This window comes from Gouania willdenowi, chromosome 6 (genome assembly GCF_900634775.1).
Source record: "Gouania willdenowi chromosome 6, fGouWil2.1, whole genome shotgun sequence".
NCBI classification, from domain to species: Eukaryota; Metazoa; Chordata; class Actinopteri; order Blenniiformes; family Gobiesocidae; genus Gouania; species Gouania willdenowi.
Genome location: NC_041049.1, coordinates 21588238 through 21611737, shown reverse-complemented (window position 1 = coordinate 21611737; position 23500 = coordinate 21588238). Strand labels below are relative to the sequence as shown.

At 38.8% G+C, this 23500-nt stretch overlaps 1 protein-coding gene across 2 annotated transcripts; it reads right to left on the bottom strand.

Annotated features, from left to right (window-relative positions):
- Nucleotides 1-2393: 2393 nt before the first annotated feature.
- fbxo18 (F-box DNA helicase 1) lies at nucleotides 2394-23293 on the bottom strand. 2 transcript variants are annotated; one of them, XM_028449851.1, is made up of 21 exons: nucleotides 22963-23293; nucleotides 20451-20609; nucleotides 19814-20361; nucleotides 19598-19737; nucleotides 17914-18061; nucleotides 17649-17830; nucleotides 17491-17565; nucleotides 17058-17149; nucleotides 14185-14353; nucleotides 13877-14096; nucleotides 13697-13784; nucleotides 13526-13621; nucleotides 13305-13441; nucleotides 13122-13218; nucleotides 12875-13041; nucleotides 12657-12747; nucleotides 11438-11629; nucleotides 7923-8054; nucleotides 7684-7790; nucleotides 3731-3865; nucleotides 2394-2737 (listed from the first exon to the last, which is right to left on the bottom strand). In XM_028449851.1, exons 1-21 carry the CDS (start codon nucleotides 22979-22981, stop codon nucleotides 2570-2572), a joined length of 3162 nt encoding a protein of 1053 aa, XP_028305652.1. In that variant the 5' UTR covers nucleotides 22982-23293; the 3' UTR covers nucleotides 2394-2569. The 2 variants fall into 2 exon arrangements, 1 of the variants encoding a protein (XP_028305652.1); XR_003674278.1 differs by lacking the exons at nucleotides 2394-2737; nucleotides 3731-3865; nucleotides 7684-7790 and adding an exon at nucleotides 11214-11265 and having other exon boundaries at nucleotides 7965-8054; nucleotides 11353-11629; nucleotides 22963-22981.
- Between the last annotated feature and the right edge of the window lie 207 nt (nucleotides 23294-23500).

Genomic DNA, 23500 nt, shown 5'->3' with positions numbered 1-23500 from the left:
AGCAAATTTCCGCTCAATCCGACATGAAATGTCAACTGAAGCTGCAATAATTTTTCGACATTCCATGATCTTCAGCCACTTTAACTACTGCCTAACAAGTTGGTCTCAGGCTAGTCAGAGTGCAAAAAGACCTTTGGAAACATTATACAAACAAGCCATTAAAGTCTTGGATAGAAAACCAAGGCACTATCATCACTGTGCAATCCTAAAAAAGTCTCCATAGATTTGCGGATTTGAGTCTCACATACAAAATAACACATGACTTGGCCCCAGCTCCTCTGGCAGAGTTCGTCAGCCAAAGAAACAGCTCTGAGCGCGTCACTCGAGGCTCTGTAAGAGGCGATTGTGTCATCCCTCTGCGCAGGAGTGCTTTCAGTAGCTCGGCCTGGTCAGTTAGGGGCGCTGCTGAGTGGAACTCAATACCTGAGGAGGTTAAACAGCTAACCAACATGCCAACATTAAAAGTCGAGCATGTTGCACTGCATTGTATTGTACTGTACTAGATAACGTAGCCTTTTGAACACGTGCTTTTTGTGTGTTTTAATATTGCAACAGGTTTTTTGTGTGTTTTAATATTGTAACTGGTACTGTCATTGTTGTTATTGACTTGTACATGTATTGTCATGCTTATATTTTATTGCCTTTTTACATTTTGGCCAGGGGACTACAGATGAAAAATAGCCTCCTGGCTAATTCTGGCTTTTTTCAACCATGTTTGTTCATAGGTTATATGAAATTGCACTGTCCCCTTTCAAATAAACCAATACAATACAATAGAAGAAAATGGCTAAATTTGCTTTACAAGCCATATTCTAAAACCCACAGGAAGTCTGGTATTTTTAATCAAACATTTTTAATCAGATTTATGGGCCTCTAGCTCCAACAGGAATCATCAAGAGGTCTGGAACTTGTGCACATCACTAAAGCACTGATGAGAAGTCAACAGGTCTTGAAAGTATTTGCATATCTCACAGTGTGGGCGTGGCAGGCCTTCAACTCTGGTCGAGATCTACATTTTAACCCCTGAAACAGTAAATATGTAATATCTTTGCTGTACATAAGCTTATCAATCTGAAACTTCACACAAATTATCACTTTATGACAACTAACACATACCAATACAAATAACTGACTGTAGACACAGCGCCACCTACTTGTGAGCATGAGATTTTTTTTCACAAAATTTTAAAAATACGTAAAAAAAATTAGAGGAAGGTCCGAGGAGGCTGAAACACATCTCTGTGTAATCAGCTTTCTATGGTCGACATTTCATACGCTGCACCCTATGGTCTACAAAGAAGGCCGTCACTTTAACTTTTTACAGATAGGTCACACATGCTTGTTCTTGGCCAATAGTATTCATTCTTATCACTGCTTTATGCAGGAAACACACCATTTTACATGCTTATAGCCATGATTAGTAGCTTACCAACAACATTTGAACGGTAGAGATCGGACTAACGGTTGAAATTCAATGAACATTTGACTAAATATAGGTCTTCTGATTACCTCCTGTCTCCCTGTCATCTCCTCATTGGTTTGTTCAATTGATGAGATTTTAAAATGTTAATTAGGTACATGACCCTAATATAGCAAAGTTTGGTCAACATATTGACAGCGGATATGCTGTTATGCTACATTTTTCAAAGGTAATGCTTGTGTGACTGATTTCTCACCCATCAATAAACTGGTCTTCAGTGTCAGGTTACGTGCACGCAAGAACCAGGCAGGAAGACAAATGTTCCTATTTTTAAACATTTATTATTTTTGTCCTATGTAAATTATGCTTCTTTAATGTATTTTTGTGTGTACAATGTTCAATGTAAAAATGTTTGTCATGCCTTCAATGCTGTTTTGAAATTAATTGAAAACTGAGATAGAGCGGATCACCATGATGATCCCCCTCCCACACACCTATGCACACTTAGACCTGTGGTCAGATGCTTGAGAAACCCACCAAAGACAACAACGTAACCAGCTGAGCTGAGGAGAAAGAGACAAAAAGCCTCAGAAGCTGTCACAGACACTCTCCCTCTTTCTTCTTCTGAGAAAAATTACCACAATTGCTTCGGGTTTGTTTCTCGTACGCCGCGCCTCCCCTGAAACCACCCCCCCAGCAGAGGCACGACCCACACATTGAAAACCCCTGTTCGAGAGCATAAGTACATTTTATGAAACAATCATTTACACCGACGCCACAGACGTTCGCGGGACACCAACGCTCCACTCCGCAATCAGACCTCATGCCGTACGGAATGAAGTTTGACTTTGAATGCGGCTGCTAGGAAGGAGTCGCCTCATGCCTTGATAGGCGTGGTAAGTGCGAGGGCCCGTTATCACTGCTTGCAGTTTTAATTGTGTTTTTAATGCTACAAAATCAGTCCACACTTTACCGAAATGCAACTTTTTAATTTGAAAGTCACTGTTTTTATTCCTTTTTTTTATTTTAAAGGAACCAAAAATAAAATTGCAACAATAAAAGTAAGCCACATAAAAATGACTGTTTAAAGAGAATGTTCAACATGTTTGTCTCCATGTGACAAAAACTTGATCCTGAAGAGAAGGAATGCTAGAAAAAGTCATGTAAACCCATGAAGTAGTTGTACATTGGTCGGTGGAACATCTGCGGTATCTCAGCCATGGAGAACACGTCGTCAGTCATGAGGAAGGCGGTGGAACCAATGCGGAGCCACACACATCGCTCACACAGCGGGCCACCTGCAGAACTCCCATCAGTCTGCACAAAGACAAACAGCAACCCGTCAGTCTATTGGCAGATAAATTACTCCTATATCCTTGGGATCAATTTGACCCCATTCAATGTTTGTCCTTCAAAAAATTCATAGCTTTTTTTTTTTTTTGCTTCACATGTCATGACTTTTCCTAATTTGATGGGTACAACTGATTAAGCATAACATTTTCATGATAATATTTTCTCAATGTGCATATTACACGCATTAATGTTCCTCAAACTGTTTCAGCTGTGTAAAACTGTATGTGACCCACGTTTGACCTTACAACCTGTGTGTATTACAATCTACACACTCACTCTCTCTCTCTTTTAAAACTGTTGCCAAGGAAAAGGTTTACTGTCAATGAGGTTTTGGAACAACTCTTTCACAGTGAAAGTGACGTAGAGGAGAATGTGTCTGAAACAGAGGACTTTATAGTGAATAACCCTGAATATGTTACAAAAAAAGAACATAAAAGTAAGTAAATAAATGTGTTTAAGAGAGGAAATGGGGGGGGGGATCACCAACATCAATCAATATGGTTCATTCTGTGATGTCATGAATGTGCACCCCAAAATAGAAAATATTTCAAAGAAAACATTTTAAAAATGCATTAACTCAAAAACTGAAAATTTGACCTGATGGTGGCGCTGATATACAGGTTGTATTGTATCATCACCACAACCAATAGGGTTCATACTCATGGTCATTAATGTTGTCAGTAAATTTGGGAAGATTTGGATGAAAACTGTTGAAAATAAATTAATTCAAATTAAAACGTATGGCCCGATGGTGGCGTTAGAGAACAGGTCAAGGTTTCATTATCAAGGGATTATTTGTGTATTCAACAAAAACAAAGTGCCTGACACAAATACTTGGTCAACAATTTTCTGAAAATCATTTTCTGGAGGCAAATATCCATCGGGGTCAGATTGACAGAGCGTAAAATGTGTTAGTAGATTTTAACGTTACTTTTATTCAATTTCACACTTTCTTACATATTTAATTGGTCTTTGGTACATGTTGAACGCCGATCCGGGGGTGATGCAGTTGGGACAGTTTTCAATGGAACAAGGTAGTGGCGTGGTAACAGACATCGAGGAACTGGGCATCTCTGACTTGAGCCTGTATTCCTAAAGGGGGCAGAAAAATAAATCAATGCATTTTCTATGCTGATACATCTTTAGTGTCATTTCTCCTGCAAAAACACAATTCAGGTAATAATTCAAACGTCTTCTTTCTGTGTCGTGTGAAAACAATGTTCTCAAGCTGATGGTGTTGTTGAAAGAGAGTTTTCAGGCCTGTGCTAGATAAAGAAAATCCAGTCTCTGACACGATATTTTGGGTGATTTATATCACAAATAGTCTACTGAGAATCTGAAAATGAAGCTTGACATTTCCCCAGCAGTCTCTTGTGTTCATTGAAAAAAATCAATTAGCACTCTTATCAACAACACAAACATATTAAAGAATATAGAGGAATACACAGTTAATCGATCAAAATAAAAGAAGCAGTCTATGTTGAAAACCCTCCTGAGCTGATCTAATCCCACAAGAGAGATCATTCCTGGTGAATGGTAGAGTGGGCACATCAATGCAGTCAATCAATGCAGGCATCAATTAGCGGTTGATATTCTTAATGTATACTTATTTATTTTATTTTTTTTTTTTTTCCTGTCGTGTAATGTGTGGAATCTTTGAATGACCTAAGATCTGATGTTCACAATGACCGAAATAAACTAACTAACTAACTAAACTAACTAACTAACTGTTATTTTTCTCATACGATTAAATACAATGATTCTGATATTCTATCAACTATGTAATCATTCATGAATGTGTATAAACAAATACCCTAAATATGCTTCTGCAGGTAATTTTTTTCTGTAATTAAAGTGTAGTAGCTACAGTATATAGCAATTATAGCTGCTGTGCAGCAATTGTCGGGGGCAAGCAATTTTAAAATAGAAATGTTGCATAAGGTGAGACTTGATCTAGATGTTGACCGATATGGGATTTTCAAAGGCCGATGTTGATACCGATATATAAAAAAAATAAATAAAAAAAAAATCAGCCGATGGCAGATATACTTTTTTTTAAAGCACATTGATTATGAAAGACAATTGAAACACTCGTATGAAAGAAAACTCCTGTATTTTTCAGACTATATGGCGCACTATCAATGAATGGGTCTGACCGGGTCTAATTTCACACATAAGGCGCACCGGTTTGTTATTATTATTATTATTATTATTATTATTATTATTATTAAGGCTCATTAAGCGAAACAAAATAGTCAGATAAGTCAAACTTTATTCAACTCATTAACAATAATTCTCAACATTGATCAGGTTTAACACATAAAATATAGAACATTACACTCACTTTTTCAGTTCAGTATGTTGAAGCACAGTACTGGTACATATCACTCCACGAGGCGTCTGACTACGGTAGCCCTGAAGCACCAAAAATCCATCAAGTGGTGCAGCTTCATAGTTTACCAAAGTTGTACTAAAACATTTTGACATAATAATTTCATACATAAGGCGCACTGTCGATTTTTGAGAAAATGAAAGGATTTTAAGTGCGCCTTATAGTCCGAAAAATATGGTATATATTAGAAACTAAATACACCAATAGAACTCTTAACATTTATTGAACTTTAAATATACCCATACACAACCAAGTAAAACAAAAAGTACAGGACTGGTAAGTAAAAGTAACGCACGACAACAATATACAATGTGCATATAGTCTGGTTATACCTAAAACAGGTATTTAGTTTAAACCCTCAGTCCTTCCCTCTGTTCACATCCACCACCATTATACCTAAGCTTCACACTTGTCACCATATGCACAACTACAACTTCACATTTCACACTCACTTAATAATAATCATCTCTTCCCCACCCTTTCCATTTCCTACCTTGAGTCTCTCCTCCCTGTTCCCTTCCCCCTCACTTAGGTGTAACACTGCCCTCTCTTTTTAGATCCTCACTATAATAAAGTGTTTCTTACCATTCCTTAGGGAGGGCTGGTGATAGTAAAAAAAATAAATAAATATATATATATTATTTTGGCCAATAGCCGATCTTGAAAAAAGTCCATAAATCGGCCCTATATATCGGTCGACCACTAGCTTGAACTCACAATCTTCACTAATTGACTAAGCCAGTCACCTTTGTGCATGACAGCAGCTGTTAGCGTTTAAAGGTAGATTTCAAAAGGCTGTCAAAAAAATGCAGTTTTTAATACAAAAACAAAAATAAACAAATTGCACCCAGACAGCATGGAGGTGTTGGTAATTGTGCCTGTGTGTGTGTGTGCAGCGTTGCGGTCAAAGGTCAATTATAATTGTAATTGATCATTAACTACAATTATCACATAATTGTAATGGTAACTGTAATCTGTTGCTGTTGTAAACTTAATTTAATTGTAATTGAGTTTAGATAATTTACTTTGTAATTGTAATTGGCATGAACATTCTATTAAAACAATCAATTACAATGTAATTAAACATAAATCTGGGTAACTAAATTTACAGTTCTATGGCTTACAAATACGTAGTTAACAATTTTTAAAATGTGTTTCATATCAACTTTTCTCACTACCTGTAAGTTCTCTTAAGGATCATTTTACCATTTAAAAATATATATAAATCTAGAGATATACTGGCTCAGACGCCCACACCAAAAATATTAATGCCAATATTTTCATTGATTAGGAGCCTTACAAGGTAACCAATAGAAAAAATTAGATGATAGTAGGGATCGACTGATATGGGTTGCTGATACCAATTTTTTTTCCCCATCAGCCTTAGCCGATGACCGATACGAACTGCCGATTTTCTTGAGTTGATACTACTTTTGCTCCCTCAACTTACAACATAAAAATTACACAGAGATGATAACAAATGGTACAAGTCTCAATTAAAAAAAGGAACATTCATTGAAATTAACAACGGTGAGGTAGAACGACACCAAGTAAAAAATATTTAACAAATAATAAAAACGGGATGTAGAATAAGAACAAGTAAAAAAATAGAGTGAGACATCTCATGAAATTATATGAAAGAGAACTGTCCTTGTCCTGAAACTAGCTTTTACAAAAGTTAACCTGACTGAAGATATATTATATTAACAGGATTATTGAGTATAAATATATATAATTATAGTATTAAACACAAAAAGAAACCATTCCAACCCCAGAACATAAATTAGCAGAGGAAAATAACGTGATGTCAGATGTGAATTAAGCAACAAACTGTTCAAGTTTGTGTTCTAAATTGCATTTACGTACCAGGAATAAATATTCAAACAAGTAGTAAACTGCTTCTCAAAGTTAAAAACTTCTCAGCGCTGCACTGAGTGAGAAGCAGAGAGAGAAAGAATCAATCAATCAATCAATCAATCAATCAATCTTTTATTTGTATAGCGCCAAATCATAACCAATGGTATCTCAAGACACTTTACAGTAGAGCAGTCTTAAGGACGGACTCTTCATTTTATGGATACACACATATGCATATATACGTATATACACATACATATGTATCCCACACCCAACATGAATTCATCACACACACAAGCGCAAAACCTCCAGCCAGCTGCTCGTTAACTACAACTGCGACACAACGCACAAATTAAACAGTTAAAAGATGCCGTTGGGATTGAAGAGCTTCTTTCACACTCTGCTAGTGGGGGGAGGGGCTCTGCAGCCTCTGTCTCCAGCTGCTCTGTTAATAAAGTGGATCCGCGAACGCAGCATCACGCATCAGCCGATGCTGATATACATAAAACATGCAAAAATTGCTGGATGAAATCGGCCGGCCGATGATTCGGTCGATCACTAGATGATATTTAGTGTATTTTACAGCTGATTGAGGCATGGGTCAAAACTGACCTGTTATCATTAGAGATGCTAACAGAAAGTGTGTGTGTTTGTATCCTACCCCAGCCTGTGTGAGGATCCGGCTGATGTTCTTGGTTATGGTCACAGAGGTTCTAGCCCGAGTGACTGCCACATAAAGCAAGTTCCACTCATCAGTAGGAATGTCGACTGTGCACAAAGAGGTCACAGTTAAACTCCAGCAGACTTCAGTGAAAAACACAGAACATTTACAGCCAGGACGAAGGCAAAGATTTTCTGATCCGTTTGGGAAGCGTGAGGCTCACTCAGGTGTTCACTCACAATAACAGGATGAGAACGTTCGATTGTGTGACTCGTTGTGTCTGGAGGAAGGGATCTTGACAAAGTCATCCCTGACCATCACTCTGTCAAACTCTAGACCTTTGGCCTTGTGGACAGTTCCCACTATAAAATCTGCAAACAGGAAGTCGAGAAAACTGGTTAACATTTGTGACAAGTTACTTAATCCTCTAATTTATATGATTAAGTAAAACACATTTTGATTTTTTAAGAGAATATTTTGTTCTGAGCACCAATTTTTTTTTCTTGCATCATTAAGTCTGTCTGATTGATTTCATTTTACATTTCTTGGAAAAAATTCAAGCGTAAACCTACATTGTCTGATGTCTGAATGTTTGTTTAGCTTGTTCAACACATTATTAAAAAGGAGCACTCAAAGGGACAGATTAACTAAGATCTCAAATGAAGGGTGCAAAACCTCTTCCGTGCTCAAATACTTTGGAGGCACCGTTTCTTTACAAAATGAAACTTTATCATGCATTTAAATCCTTCCTTTTTACATATAAATCATACAGTTGTGGTCTCTTCAAATGCAAATGAGACACTTCATACCCCACCCCCTCCCCAGGTTGCAGAGGTGACACTTGGTTCATCTCCACCCTGTTCGGCCATTTTTGTAGTTTGATAGAAGAGATACGATTATTTAGCGGTGCAGAAAATGTTTATTCACACATTATTTACAAAATGTCAACAACAGAAGACTTGTCCATCCAGCCTTACATGTTCAAGCCAGAGTCGGACCCGGCGGAGCGAGATGAAAATGAAGATGATGAACCTGCAGAACCCTAACAAGTGAGCTAACACAAGCACCGAGCTAACGCAAAATGAAATGACTAATGAAAACTTTAGACTTAAATTAAATCACGTAGGCCATATCATTAAGGATCTAAAATGAGCACACAGCGCTAACATGTGAAGACGGTGCAACTGCTAATGCTAACAAAACAATGACAGGGACGTCTTATCATCACACTTTTTAGCGTTATTTACAGCTTACCAAAGTGCTCTGTTCGTCATCTCCAAAAATAGAAGGAATTGACTCCTCAATCAGACAAAGTCTTTTGGCAAATCCTTCTTTATACTGGCGAAGCAGTCATCCTTGAAGTGCTTCGCGCACACAAAAATGACCTTACCCACAGATGTGGGTACATTTCCGTGAAAAATAAAACTCAACCAGGCACTTTGAAAAGGTTCTGATGCTGGGAGACGGTGTAATGAAGCGTGTGGGTTACTACATCCAACAACCCAACATTTTGACTTATCCTCTCGTAACTTCGGCATCCTTGAGCTTGGACTACAAAATAAAAGCGAGAAATAAAATGGCGGATTGCTCGAAGTGTTGGGCCTGGAGTCGATGTCCTAATTTGGCAGTTCTGCTGCAAATACTGTGACGTTATTGTTCAGAAAACGTAATAGAGAATCGAAAAATCGGAACAGATTGAAAAATATGACCAAAACAGAATATAAAGATATCAACGGAGCAACTGAAGAGACTAATTTGAACTTTTCTGTACTTCTAAACACTCTAAATATACAACAAAATGCATTTAAGGGCTAAAAAAGTGGATTTAGCATGATATGTCCCCTTTAAGACGTTGAACTGGAGGTGAGCAGCAGGTGCACGTTCTCTCTCTGCTCTGAGCCGATAACTGCACCAACACTCATTGAATGTATTCACTAATGTAGGCTACAAAATAAATATAAATACTACTTCTGTGACTGGAATAGACTTACAGACACTGGTTTGCCAAAAATGGAGAGACGAACAAAGGCATCCAATACTCCGGAAGAAAACACCTTTCACAACAATTTCAACCTTTCCTCCTTTCCAACCTGTTCTGTCCACTCCACCTTAGGTCAGATGTAGGTGTAGTTCTGCATCTAAACACTAGGGGAGCACCAGCATGAGTGTTGGCTCTAAGCTCTTCATGCTCCAACCTGGTTGGTAATCAGTCACACCTTTGTTTAGACACACAGACAATGCAGTGGAGGAGCTCAGGGATGTTGTTGGTGAGTGGCTTCAAGTTTATTGAATTTATATGGTTTATTTTTAAAGTTAAGCTACTAAAAGCAAGTATTTAATTTGGATTATGTGTCATGTTAAAGAACACAGGCTGAGTGCATGTTTGTATGTTATTTTGACCCAACTTTAAGTTAACTCTACATACATAGTGTTTGGCCTTACCATGTGTTTACCAGAGGGGTCTTAGTCAAAGCACATTAGGTTTACAGTTGATTCAATTGATATAAATATATTCTGATTTCATAGTGTAATTTATGTTAAGAAAACATCTCTAAAATATTAAGAGCAATAAATATTGGTTAAGAGTTTTAGATAAGTTTATATATAACATAAAATGAATAAATAAGTTTATGGGTAAAATACATTGTTAAAAAGTTAGACTTTGATTAAAATGGTTAAAATAGGGATAATGTTATTTTCTCCACAAATATTGTCTGCTCCTGCACAAATGTGTTTCCATTTTTTCATCACAGTTTTTTTGTGCCCCACAGGTGCATTGTGTGCACTATGTTGCCTGCTTGACAAATGTAATCCTGGAGTTTGCATTGTTTATTAGCACACAGTGACATTTGCACACGTTTTTAAACCTGCAACCACTTAGTAAATCTGCCCTAAAAAGCGAAAACCTCTGCCGAGTGCCAAAAATCCTCTTTTCCAGATATTTGAAGTCATGATACAATGATCATTCACACTTTAAAAAGCTTGGAAGAAATGTGTATCTCCATTAATGAAGATATAGTAGGACAAAATGTATGGGCACGCCCATTTTTATTTGACCAATCGCAATGAAATACGCAATTCAGATCTGATCCGGATGAAAGTCAGTGTGGTAATTGAGGAACAAACCTCGATTTTTTAAACTGATCCAGTATATCCATCAGAACAGAAAATAATACACCTTTATTGATGCCCAGAAAGGAAATGCACATTTTTGCAGCAACACGGTATAAAAAGAACAAATAATACTAACATAGGATGGCAGTAGTAGATGAGCATCCACTCTAAAATCAAATTGAATGTTCCATAGCCTAAACTTGATCTTTGGATTAAAAAAAAATGTACGTAATCCTGCAAACAAACTAATAAATAAATGATAATAAATGCCTGTGAAAATATTACCTCCTTGAGGAGGTAACAAATGATTAAGCTTACTCAAAATATGATTAAACTGAAGATGTACAGTTGGGTTAATATCCACACTAATAGAAAATAGCACCAATGTGTTGGATCCTGTCAATAAGACCATTTACCTGTTTGATCTGAATGTTTATAGAGCATAAACAAAGCCTGTCATCATGTAACCTAAAAAAAAAAGCATAAAACTACTCAATATGCTCCAATTCTATTTGATTATTTAATTTACAGGATGTGTGTACTGTCCTGACTTACAATATGTAATGGAGCGTTACTGATAGGAGTCATTCCTGTTTGTTTGTAAACAGTGTGTTTGAGAATAAGGATGATGCATCTGCACCTGCTTGGCGAAGGTCACTCTCGTGACATTGTTTCAGCTTATCCAACAGCTCAGGGATCCGCTTTCTATACTTCTCTACGATGTTGACTTTGCTCTCCAGCTCCCTGTCCTCAGTATGTTCGACGTAGGTCTTCAGAGCCTGGAAGGGGTTCCCTTTTTTGGAAAAGAAGCGAATAATGGGATCCTTGATGTCTGAGGACAGAGGAATTTTGCATTTTAAACATTTGCAGGGATCGGGTGCAAACATAAACATTTTAAGTTGTGCATTAAACTATTCCTTTCCTTCTAATTTCCCTGCGTCTTCTCCTTAAAAACTTCAGTGCAGCAATGTCCGAGTGTAAAGCTGTGAGAGTTAACACCTGCCTTTGGGAGGTCCTAAATGTATGCACAAAAACAGGCATCTCAATCTGTTCCAAGTTTGAACGTGATTGTGCACCCTGCATTAATGTATTTGAATTTTCTTCTCCCAATATTTTGTGCCCCACAAACTGACTCCTGACTGCGTAGGGTTTGAACTGCTCATCATCAAGAGTACTGTCGTTTGCGCACGTTTTTACAGCTGCATACCTTTAGTAAATCTGCCACATAGTGTCGGTCTCATGTAGAAGGTTGAAATTGCCGCTCGAAAGTGTGTTTTGACCATCAGTATAAACACTCTGTTTATTGACATTGCCGTAAAGATTTTGCTCAATGCATTGTGGGATGTGGAGTCCCGTAGACAGCTACACTTGCATTTCTTTGCCAGACACAGAGGACAGTAATTTGCCAGACTCAATTTTTGTTCTAGTTTGTTCCCTGTGATATCACATCACTCCGCCAGACATTCAGTTGTGGCCAGATATAGATCTTTTTCGTGCTCAAAAGTAAACATCCATAAATTTTTTATTGCAACTTTCAGTCTGTGAAAACACAACTTTTTTGGGGGGCAAACAAGTAAAAACACTTCTATGCATCTGTCTATGGAACTCCACATCCCACAATGCAATGTGCAAAACTTTTTAATGATTTTCTTCTCGACAGCTTTTCCAGTAATTAGATCCATTTGTACTTGTATTTCATCACTTTAACTTTGCTGTAACAGCTGCTGGTTTTATTAATGTGAAGCTTTGTCCTATGAAGGTGCCTTCTTTAACATATGCAGGGTTTTATAACAATGTATAATTTATATCTTAATACAGTAAGTGTGTCAAATCCTGAATAAATGTTTTGTGACTCTTACATTTTTGCTGGGATGAATTTTCATGGGGCTCTGAGTTTTGTAACAGTCTCCATAAGTCCATGATTTTATCCAAGCCAATATTGTTGATATCCTACAAGAAAGAAAAGAAACAGTCCCATTTCTGAAACCAAAATACCCGCATCCGATCCATTCAAATGAAAATTAGAGGCCCGGGGGCATTGTTTCACCAGAACATCATCATAATACATCTGACTCACTCCTACAAAGTGGATGCGGCAGTTTACGTTGGCATTCAGCAGCTGGACGGCTTCAGTGAACACGCCGGCGTTACATCTGGAGAGAATTGCAGTCTGCCCCCGGCTTCGACTGACCCCTGTCCTCATTGCTTCCACAGCCTCGTCTGCAGTTTCGTCACACACGCCGCCTGCAGCGTGACCATGAAGCAAAGGTGCCATTTTTACATTGTTCTCTTGTACTCCTGTCATTAAATATGCAATTGCTCACCCTTCTGCTTTCCTCCGACAAGGATTTTCTTAACCTTCTTGCAAACTTTAAGGATGGTGGCACCCACGTAGGCAATCTCAGCCCCGAAACGAAAACTCTGGAAATCAGACTTGGATTGATACGGTGTCTGCCAGCAGCAGAAAGAAGGGAATGGTGGTAATAAATGATCATTGATGTGTGTACCTGTGTTAGATAGTAGATATGCGTGTGGCCAACAACTTGCAAGGCATTAACAGCTCCTTTAAACGAGTAGATTTGTTGATGCGGATCTCCAACTAAGATCTTCCCGCATTTTTGAGCCATAATGACATCCATGATGGCTGTGATTCACAAGTGGAAGATGATGCTGTTAATAACCTGTAGGCATCACAGGTGAGAGTACATGTAAGGCGACCTATCATTACCAGGGGTGCAGTCCTGGGCCTCGTCGATGAACAGAGAGTCATACCGATCCGACAGGCGTGGCTTGGGGATTTGGAGCTGCCACAGCTTCAGGTAACCTAAAACACCAGAAACTTTGAGTGATCATTTGAGCAGCTTTCCAATGCTTTGTATATAATGCGCCGCGGGTGTACCATCATGGGTCATGTAGTAGGCCTGCATTGATTTCTCATTGAGATCCTGCATTTTACTCCAAATCCTTTGTGCATCCCTGACAAACAACTTTGACAAAGAGAAATGATAGCTTAGCGTGCTCCTGTTAACCCCAACACATTCAACAAGCAAACACTGCTAAAAAAACAAGTGATTTGTACCTGTTGTTCTTTCTCCCCTATAAGCGATCTGCGGCCTTGATTATCGATGGTGTTGACGGGAACGTGCCTGCAGCTGATGGAGGGGTCTGCTGAAGCCATGAAGGTGTCGAGTGTGAGCGACACCACCTTGGATTTGATAAAGCCTCCCCTGCCTTTGGGTAGAACTGAGTTGATTGAGAATGGCTTCAAATTGAATGTCAGCTTGTTACACGATCTATATCTATGAAAGTGATGCAAGAAAACAATCATTTCTCTTTTGGTTCCAACTTTCAGTTCTCCACACCGAGCTTTCTGAATTGTTTCTGTACCTGCTCCCAATATCGTTGTAAGCCAGTGAGTGGATGGTCCTGCAGTCCACGTTGCTGGGGAAGCGGCAGCGTGCCTCACGGACCACTGAGCTGTTAAAGGCCACATAGAGGAAGCGGAGGTGAGGCCGATGCTCGGCGTACTTCACCAGCGTGGTCGTCTTCCCTGTGCCTGTGTTAGAGAATCGGCAAATGAGCCAAGCAAGACTTATTTGGGCCAGGTCGCACATGCAAATATTTTGCACAAAGATCCAGCCCCATTCCGGTGATCACCTCAGCTTAAAAAACAGGCCAATCATCCTTAAAGGGGACATATCATGCTAAATCCACTTTTTTAGCCCTTAAATGCATTTTGTTGTATATTTAGTGCTTAGAAGTACAGAAAAAATCAAATTAGTCTCTACAGGTGCTCCGTAGATACCTTTATATTCTGTTTTGCTCATATTTTTCAATCTGTTTCGATTTTTCTATTCTCTATTACGTTTTTTGAACTATTACATCACAGTATTTGCAGCGGAACTGCCAAATTAGTACATCAACTCCAGGTCCAACACTTCGAGCAATCCACCATTTTTATTTCTCGCTTTTATTTTGTAGTCCAAGCTCCAGGATGCCGAAGTTACGAGAGGACAAGTCAAAATGTTTGGTTGTTGGATGTAGTAACCCACACGCTTCATTACACCGTTTCCCAGCATCAGAACCTTTTCAAAGTGCCTGGTTGAGTTTTATTTTTCACAGAAATGTACCCACATCTGTGGGGAAGGTCATTTTTGTGTGCGCGAAGCACTTCAAGGATGAGCGCTTCGCCAGTATAAAGAAGGATTTGCCGAAAGACTTTGTCTGATTGAGGGTTCAATTCCTTCTATCTTTGGAGACGACGAACAGAGCACTTCGGTAAGCTGTAAATAAAGCTAAAAAGTGTGATGATAAGATGTCCCTGTCATTGTTTTGTTAGCATTAGCAGTTGCACCGTCTTCAGACTTCATATGTTAGCGCTGTGTGCTCGTTTTAGATCCTTGATGATATGGCCTACGTGATTTAATTTAAGTCTAAACTTTTCATTAGTCATTTCATTTTGCCGTTTTTGTCTTTGAAAAGACTGTATTAAAATGCATTTTGTGACGTTAGCTTGGCGCTAGCGTTAGCTCGGTGCTTGTGTTAGCTCACTTGTTAGGGTTCTGCAGGTTCATCTTCTTCATTTTCATCTCGCTCCACTGGGTCAGACTCTGGCTGGAACATGTAAAGCTGGATGGACAAGTCTTCTGTTGTTGACATTTTGTAAATAACCTCTGAATAAAAAGTTTATGGGCCGCTCCATAGCCGTATCTCTTCTATTAAACTACAAAAATGGCCGAGCAGGGTGGAGTTGAACCGAGTGTCACCTGAAGAGGGGGCGGGGTATGGAGTGTCTCATTTGCATTTAAAGAGACCGCACCAAAACGAGTTGCTCTCAGAAGCACATCAGAAAAGGGTAGAAAAGGGGTGGAGCTATAATTATGAGGAATTCAGACCCAAGCATTGCAGTTCCGCTTTATATATATAGATGATTTATATGTAAAAAGGAAGGTTTTAAAACCATGATATTTCCCCTTTAAGGTGTCAAAACGTTGAAAATTCACAACAAATCAACCATATGTGCTACAGATTTGCAATTTTCACCAAAATGTAGCATCGATACTGAAAAAATTGTACATTTAAAACTATTGCAAACGATGAAGTCGATCACTCTGTCTTTTTAATTGTAAAACACGTTTACCTTATCTCCTCCCATAGTTATTGCCCAACTGACACCAAACTTGCTACAGTGCAAGCAGTGCATCAAAATATTTCACTGGAAACAGTGGATTGACAAAAATTTCATGTCATGGTACATGTTTGGAAAATATCAGAATTATATTTCAAAAACTCAATTCTTATTGTATTTTGAATTTCACTCATCCTAAAAATTGGGAGTCAATGCCAGTTTTTCACTCATGGAGCTAATAAATCATTGTTAAAAACAAATTACGAACATCTCCATGCTGTTTTTGTAGTTTCTGATTTTTGTCCTAACAACAGCAGTTGTTTCAAATCTGCCTTTAAACGTCAACAGCTGCTGTCTTGCACACAGGTGACTGGATTAGTCAATTAGTGAAGCAAAGGTGACATTTATGATTTCAAGCCTCAACTGATATAAAATGGAATAATGACAATTATCACTAAAACGTCCTGTTCAATAATAATAATCCTGACTGCAAGGAAACATGTATGGAGAGATGCTGCCTCCAGGTGGAGTTATGTAATTTACTTTAATCTAATATCACAGGTATACAGAAGAACTCAAATGCAACGCAGGAAGGAGTTGACAGATACTGAAATATCTAAATAAGATTGAATAAACGGGCCCCGCACAAAACCAGGAAGACAACTGAAAGATTCCCCACTCGGATTTGTTATTTAATAAAGAACTCAGATTCTCGACTCAGGTTGACCATCTAGCAAGAGACTGACAGAACAGAGGGAGTATAAGTAACCTCCTCCAACTTGACGAGGGAATGAGGAGCAGCTGTGGAGAGCAGGAAAACTGGGCAGGCAGGAGAACATGGACAGGAACAGGCAAAATCAAGGAACAGGGAGTGAATAAGGAGGTAAACCATAACTAACTAAGCAGATTCAGACCAATCTAATTTGTATGTCATTACAACAGTTCAACCTTACAATGAGGTTTTAGTGCATTTTCAGCATCTGTTCAAGCATTACAGTCTTTGGATTCACTGCTGGCCAGATTTTGTTTCCATTTTAATAATGAAGCACTTTAAACGAAGACGTATGTGTATTTTACTTTTTTTTTTAAACAACATCCCAGTGCTGAGTTGGGGTGCCCCCTGCTTGCATACCTGCAAATGCCATGATCTTCACCACATGGTCAGGCTGGATGTTGTGACTGAGGATCTGCTGCTGTTCTCGGGTGAGGTGAACCTGGGCCCTCCTAGCACAGAAAGAAAATCGTCAATACAACACTTAGTTTGACTTTTCAGCCAGAATATTAGTCCCCTAAAGCTTCTGATTGGTCACAGGAAATACAATTATTTAGATTGTTTTAAACATCAACAATAAATTGCATTATTGGTAACCATGGGGATCTGTGATATGAACAAATTCATATCGCGAATGACTATCTGAAAGTAAACATTTAACAAAAAAATGAGTGTAATCACAATAGCACCAAACATGATTTTACAGAATAGCAGTGATGTGATAAAAACAAGACATAATTTGGTGAGAAACAAGGTGGCAACTGTCTTCTTTCCAGTGAAACCATGATCTTACCCGCTCTGACCAGAATGGACAGAGAAAGGCCCGTTCTCCAACAAGTGGAGAACGTAGTAGATGTTGTAATGTTTCCTGAGTAGAAACAGAAAAAACCCATGAGCAGGTTTGGATCAAAGCAACATGATGATCAGTGTGCAATGCTTTAGAGGTCTTACCTGTTACTGATCAGGATGTGATTTCTCTCTAAAGCCAGTAACATTGTAGCCATGTGACAGAGATACTCTGTGATGGCAGAGAGGGACAAGCAGTCTGTGAGCAGAGACACCAGTGCCTGCACGTCCTCAACGCACTCGCTCAGAGTCAGTATGACGGCCATGGCGGCGTAAGGGTTGGGACCCTAAACACAGAAGTGAGCAATGAAAACCATGGACATGTGCTGCTTACAGGCCGACTTCTATGGATGCGTGACAGAAGCACCACCTCCAATCCAGGCTGAAGGTCGTTCTTGATCTCTGGAATTCGTAGTCTGATGGAGGCCTCGGCCTGAGGGTAAAGGCGATGTTTCTGCACACACTTTAGAATGCTGTCTGGACTCACACACTGTCCAGCTTCATGCTGAGACATCACGCTACAGCAAAGACACACCAGCTTAGACAAACACACACACACTAAACACATTCAATACATAATTATTGCATATTTCATACAGAAATAATACTGCTGCTGATAAATTGGTCATATTAAGAGTGTTTATGTAATAGGAAGAAAAAAATTGTAAAATTAACTACTGATGGTTTAGTAGTGTAAAGTCATAGTGAGCTCATGGGATGACACACGACGCAACAAAATAAGAGGACATTTATTTCAAACCAATGCACTCAGAGAGCACAATTTAGTGCTCTCTGAGTTCTTAACATGGTACCATGATCATTCACACTTTAAAGGCTTTGAAGAAATGTATCTCCCCATTAATAATGATACAGTAGGTCCAAATGTATAGGCACTCCCATTTTTGGAAGGGGGGAAATTGCAATTAAATGCGCAATTTGAATCTTATCCTGACGAAACTCGGTGAGGTCATAAAAGAACCAACCTGACATAACTAATACAAAATTCATTAAGATCGATCAATTACAAACTGAGATATACATTTTATTTTTTTTATTTTAATCTGATCCAGACTTGTGCATTGATCTGGATTACCTCCAAAGTTTAATGGAATGACATAAAGTCTATATTTGCTTAAAATTTTATCAAAATAAGTTTAGTACAATTTGACTTTTGGTTTAACAGGCTTCCATCACTTTGTTTAGTAACAAAATGACTAAATAGTTCAGAGTTTGACTAAGAACTGTTTTAAAACTGTGAAAATGTAACTTTAAATGTCAATAGTCGACACTGTAGTTTTCTATTACACATATTACAGTTTTACCATTCTGAATGTATATACAGTACAATAAATGAAACATAGCAGATCATGGATTAATTTATTATTGAGTCTTTAAGACTAAGGGGCACTAAGGGGTTACCAACCTGTTCTAAAACTGCAAGCTACTTCAAAGGTTCTGAATCTTCTGAGGGCTACCAGTTTGATATACACTTCTTAAATGCTATATTTGTAGTTTCACCTTAATTAGAGGGTAAAAAAGAGTAGCAGTAATTTAAAAAGATAGAAAATATATACATTTCATTATATTTTCTAGGAAATCATGATGTTTGTATTTTACTAGCAATAACTATCAACATTTAACTAATTGTAAAACGTGAAATGTTTGTTATATTTTACAAAATCCACTGTATAACAATCCAAATACCAAACCTACAGGATTGTCTTTTGTTTAGTTTTTCATAACAAAATCGAGTCTTTGACACTTAAACACATTCGTCACAAAGTTTCAGTAAAACACACCTTTAAAGATGGTTAATTTTATACAAAAACTTGTCAAGTGCAGCAGTATGTAAGTCTACTAAGACTGACTGTCTGTCATCTGTATTTATCTTTGTCAGTTTGAAGCTCATTGTGACTAGTGGTCCTGTTGTAACAAGTCTGAGGGCACCTAACATGGTCACAGGTGGACAAGGCTATTATTGCTCTTTTGATACAGCGACCAAAACCAACTCTTAAAATCTAATATGTCTTTTAATTATAAAAATGCTGTCTTACATGATGAGATTCCGTATGCTGAGGTGGGATTTTGAACCTTTTGCCATGATGCTATGCTTCCTCAGTAGGATCAGGAAGTTCATTACTGTATCCTCCTCTCCCATCATGTAGCGATAGTATTGTTTCTTGTAGGGCATAAACTGAACACACAATTACAGAATTAGCAGAAAACAATGTGGTTTTAGGAGTCATCATTGTGACTGCAGAACGACTGACCTTGGTATCCAGAACGATGTTCTTCCAGCGATGGCACACCAGGCAGGCACTGCGGTACAAGTCCTGGGCAGGGAGGAGGCACAGGACCTGCCTCAGAACCTCCTCTGGAAGGTCTTCTATGGAGCCCTGAGGCTGGACTAAGGTTCTGCTGATGCCTAGCAGTCCATAGTGCTCATCTGGTAGGGCCTCAACCTCATCTTCACCATCTAGACAGCTCTCAAAGTCTTCATCATTGTCAAACATCTCTGCTGTGATTCCCTCCAGATAATCCACCTCATGCTCCTGCGTCGCTCCAGCCTCTGATGCCTCCATCTCTGGCATCACACAATCAGCCAACAGGCTGTCATCAATCTCATCGTTCTCCTCCAGTGGGATGGCTAACAAGCTGACATCATCATCTTCATCATCATCTGCCTCCTCCACTTTCTCTTTGGAGCATGTGGAAGTGGAGGGCTGGGGGGATTTGTGTGGACTACTACTGATGACTCCTGTCACAGGGAAGAAGCTGTTGATGGTGTTTTGGTTCCCTGAAGTACTCTCTGCGGGAGCTGATGGTAGCACAAATAAATCATCTCAGCATTCATTCAAACATAAGTTCAAACACATCATCTGGAAGAGTTTCCACCAAGTACGTTACCGTGTTTCCTCCGCTTGGTGGGAGTCTTGGGGTGGAGCGCTCTGTTAGGGAGACTTTTACTCTGCCCTTGGTTTGAGGTCTGAGGGTGGGTTAGGACGTCAGCACTTTGTCCCAGTTCTTCACACTCATTAGCGTTGAGGTGCCTCCTCTTGGCCTTCCCTGGAAAACCATGGAACATTCAGCAATCAGCAACATCCAAGAAACACACAGAAGAGCTGAGACATTGGAGACTTCCAATTTTGCCGAGACCCCAAAAGTAAATGCAGAAAATCTAAAAATACATACAATAAAAGAAGAAGAATACAGAAATTAACCCTTCTATTATTCTTGAGGTCAATTTGATACCATTCAATGTTAATCATTGAAAAAATAATAGTTGACAATATTCTCATGAAAACTTTCCCACATACACACACTTCCCCATGTGTGTGTATGTGTGACCTACTACTCACACCTGCCAAAGTAGAATTGATATTTCCCATGCTGGGGAGGGTTCGGTGTTCCCGTAAAGGACATTGGTAATTCATGCAAACTAAGGGAGAAGCAAACATATAAAAGCTTGCATGGTCGCCGTTCATCCAAGTCATTCCTCATTGTACTCTGTCGGGCGTATTCACTAAAGGTTTAGGGGGATAAAAACGGTGCAAACTCCACGCGCTAATAATGGGTACAGACCCCAGGGAATCAGGACTGCACATCTTCTGCACATCACAATGAGCCCACATTCCATTTAGCTTGTGTCCCTCTGATAACTATATCAGAAGTAGGCGAATCTCATACGGGGCGCAAAAAAAAAAAATGGGAGAAGGAAATGCAAATACATTAATGGAGTGGGCGCAATGCAATTCTTCAAATCTGGAACTGTTTGCGGTTATTGTTTTAGCCCCGGAAAATAGTACGACCCACAGGCAGGTGCAAACACACGCAGAGATCATCGCTGCACTGAATGTTGACACAAAACACAGCGAAGTAGGGAAAAAAAGACGCAAGTTAACATTTCTAGTATAAGAAAATTATTTAAATAAAACAATTGTCAAAATGAACAGCCACTGAAAGAAAAAGCAGTGTGTGAGGGAGAGAAATGCAGCTGGAGTCCAGTGTGGCTCCGTGGACATCCTCCGTGCCGTGCCGTGAAGTTTGCTTCAGATGCACAGCTCCAGGGAGCTCCTGTGTCTTCCTCTACATGTTTTGACCGTCAAACTCTCGCGTCGCAGCAATGGAATAATGTTCACATCTGTGTGACACAGCGCTGCAGGAGCTCAGAAGGAACAGACACTTTAGATTATGGGGGAAAATAACAATTGATTTCAAACTTTATTAAACAGCATTTTGTTTATTTTGTGTTCTACATTATTGAATGTTTGTGCAGCAGACAGAGAAGTCCATCTTCCTCCAATTTACCTTCTTCAAATGTCATTTTGTGCTTCTGTGCACTCACCTCTCCACGCTAATTGAGCAAAATGTTAATTTAATAGGGCGGTCTCAACCACGTCTATACATGCACATATTAGTGCCTCAATGTTAGTGAATTCCCCACAGCAGGTGAAGAAACAGTGCCAACAATGGATTTAGGGCCACACCTGGTTCACCACCCTTTATTTCAGATCTTAATGAATCCGCCCCAGTATTACAATCTGCACACTCACTCTTGAAAATGTCCTCTAGGAAAAGGTTTACTGTCAATTGGGTTTTGGAACAGCTCTTTCACAGTGAAAGTGACAGAGTAAAATGGATTGTGTTGAAGAGGACCCTGATTTTGAGTAGCCTTTACATTGACCTGATCGGCTACATCAGATCGGCCGATATTCATTTCACTCACATTTATGCACAAAGGAGAAAACCTATGCACAAATGGCAAAAATGTCTCTTGGTTGGATCAAAGCGGCTAAGCGCAGGACTTCTTCCTCAGTCTACCGGCTCTGAAAGCGGGGGCAGCGCTTGCTGTTGGTGTGTGTGGGAAAACCTTGTCACCATAATCAATAGATTCATTCTGTGAGAGTCATGAATGTGCACCCCAAATGGGTGTAAAGCTTTTCAAGATACACTAACTCTAAAACTGAAAGTTTGACCTGATGGTGGCGCTGCAGTAAAGGTTATATCATCACCACAACCACACAAATACTTGGTCAACAATTTTCTCTAAATGATTTTCTGGAGGAAAATATGCTTGGAGTCAGATTGACCCCAAGGACAAAATGTGTTGGGTTAAATACAAAAGTGTATTTTCTCTAATTTTGGTGACAATTGTGTGTTTTTGTTGTCATTTTGTAAATCTTTTTTTATTTATTATTATTATTATTATTATTATTATTTTACTTGTGTACCTTCCTTTTATTTTGTGTTTTTTGAGCCATGTTGTGCATTTTATTTTGGGGACCGCCACATTGATATAATGACTGGTTTATATTAATTTAACAGTAAAAACCTTCAGATATTCACTCAATATTCAATTAAAATCCCGCAAACACAAATACTGTACACTAATAGATAGTATAACGCATTATTACCTTACCTTTTACAGCCACCTCCATCTTTGCGACATCCGACCGAGTCACAGTTATTAACCGTAACTAAATAGTGTTGTTACTATTCCATAATACAGAAATATTTCACCGAGGATAACTCGAGTTTAAACGACCACCTTAAGCCTGCGTGTTAAAGTCAACAGATAAACAGGATAAAAGGCTAACAATTTACGACGCTGACAGACTATCAAATGTTAACGTTGTACAGAAAAACAAAGTTTTTCGTCACATTAGCATTAGAGCGCAATGTTTAGAGCCAGTGACTTCTTCTTCTCTGATTTAACACAAAAACAACTACTTCTTCTACTTCTACTTCTTTATGTGGTTTATTGGCAGTTTGCACTCAGTTATATGCGCATTACCGCCACCCACTGGTTACAAAACTCACCGACAGTCTGATTTTTATTTCAGCTTTTTACACCAAACATTATTGTCCAAATATAATTTTAGCCTATGCAATGTCTTATTATTATCATTTATTTATTTATTTTTAATCGTATCTTGTTTTTTTTTTTTTTTTTTGTT

What these genes read in the sequence shown, in the direction of transcription:
- fbxo18 (XM_028449851.1), bottom strand. An exon ending in AGCATACGGAATCTCATCAT is followed by an intron (nt 18,062 to 19,597) that starts GTAAGACAGCAT and finishes TCTTTGCTGTAG; the next exon opens with CGTGATGTCTCAGCATGAAG. An exon ending in AAATTCATCCCAGCAAAAAT is followed by an intron (nt 11,630 to 12,656) that starts GTAAGAGTCACA and finishes CTCTGTCCTCAG; the next exon opens with ACATCAAGGATCCCATTATT.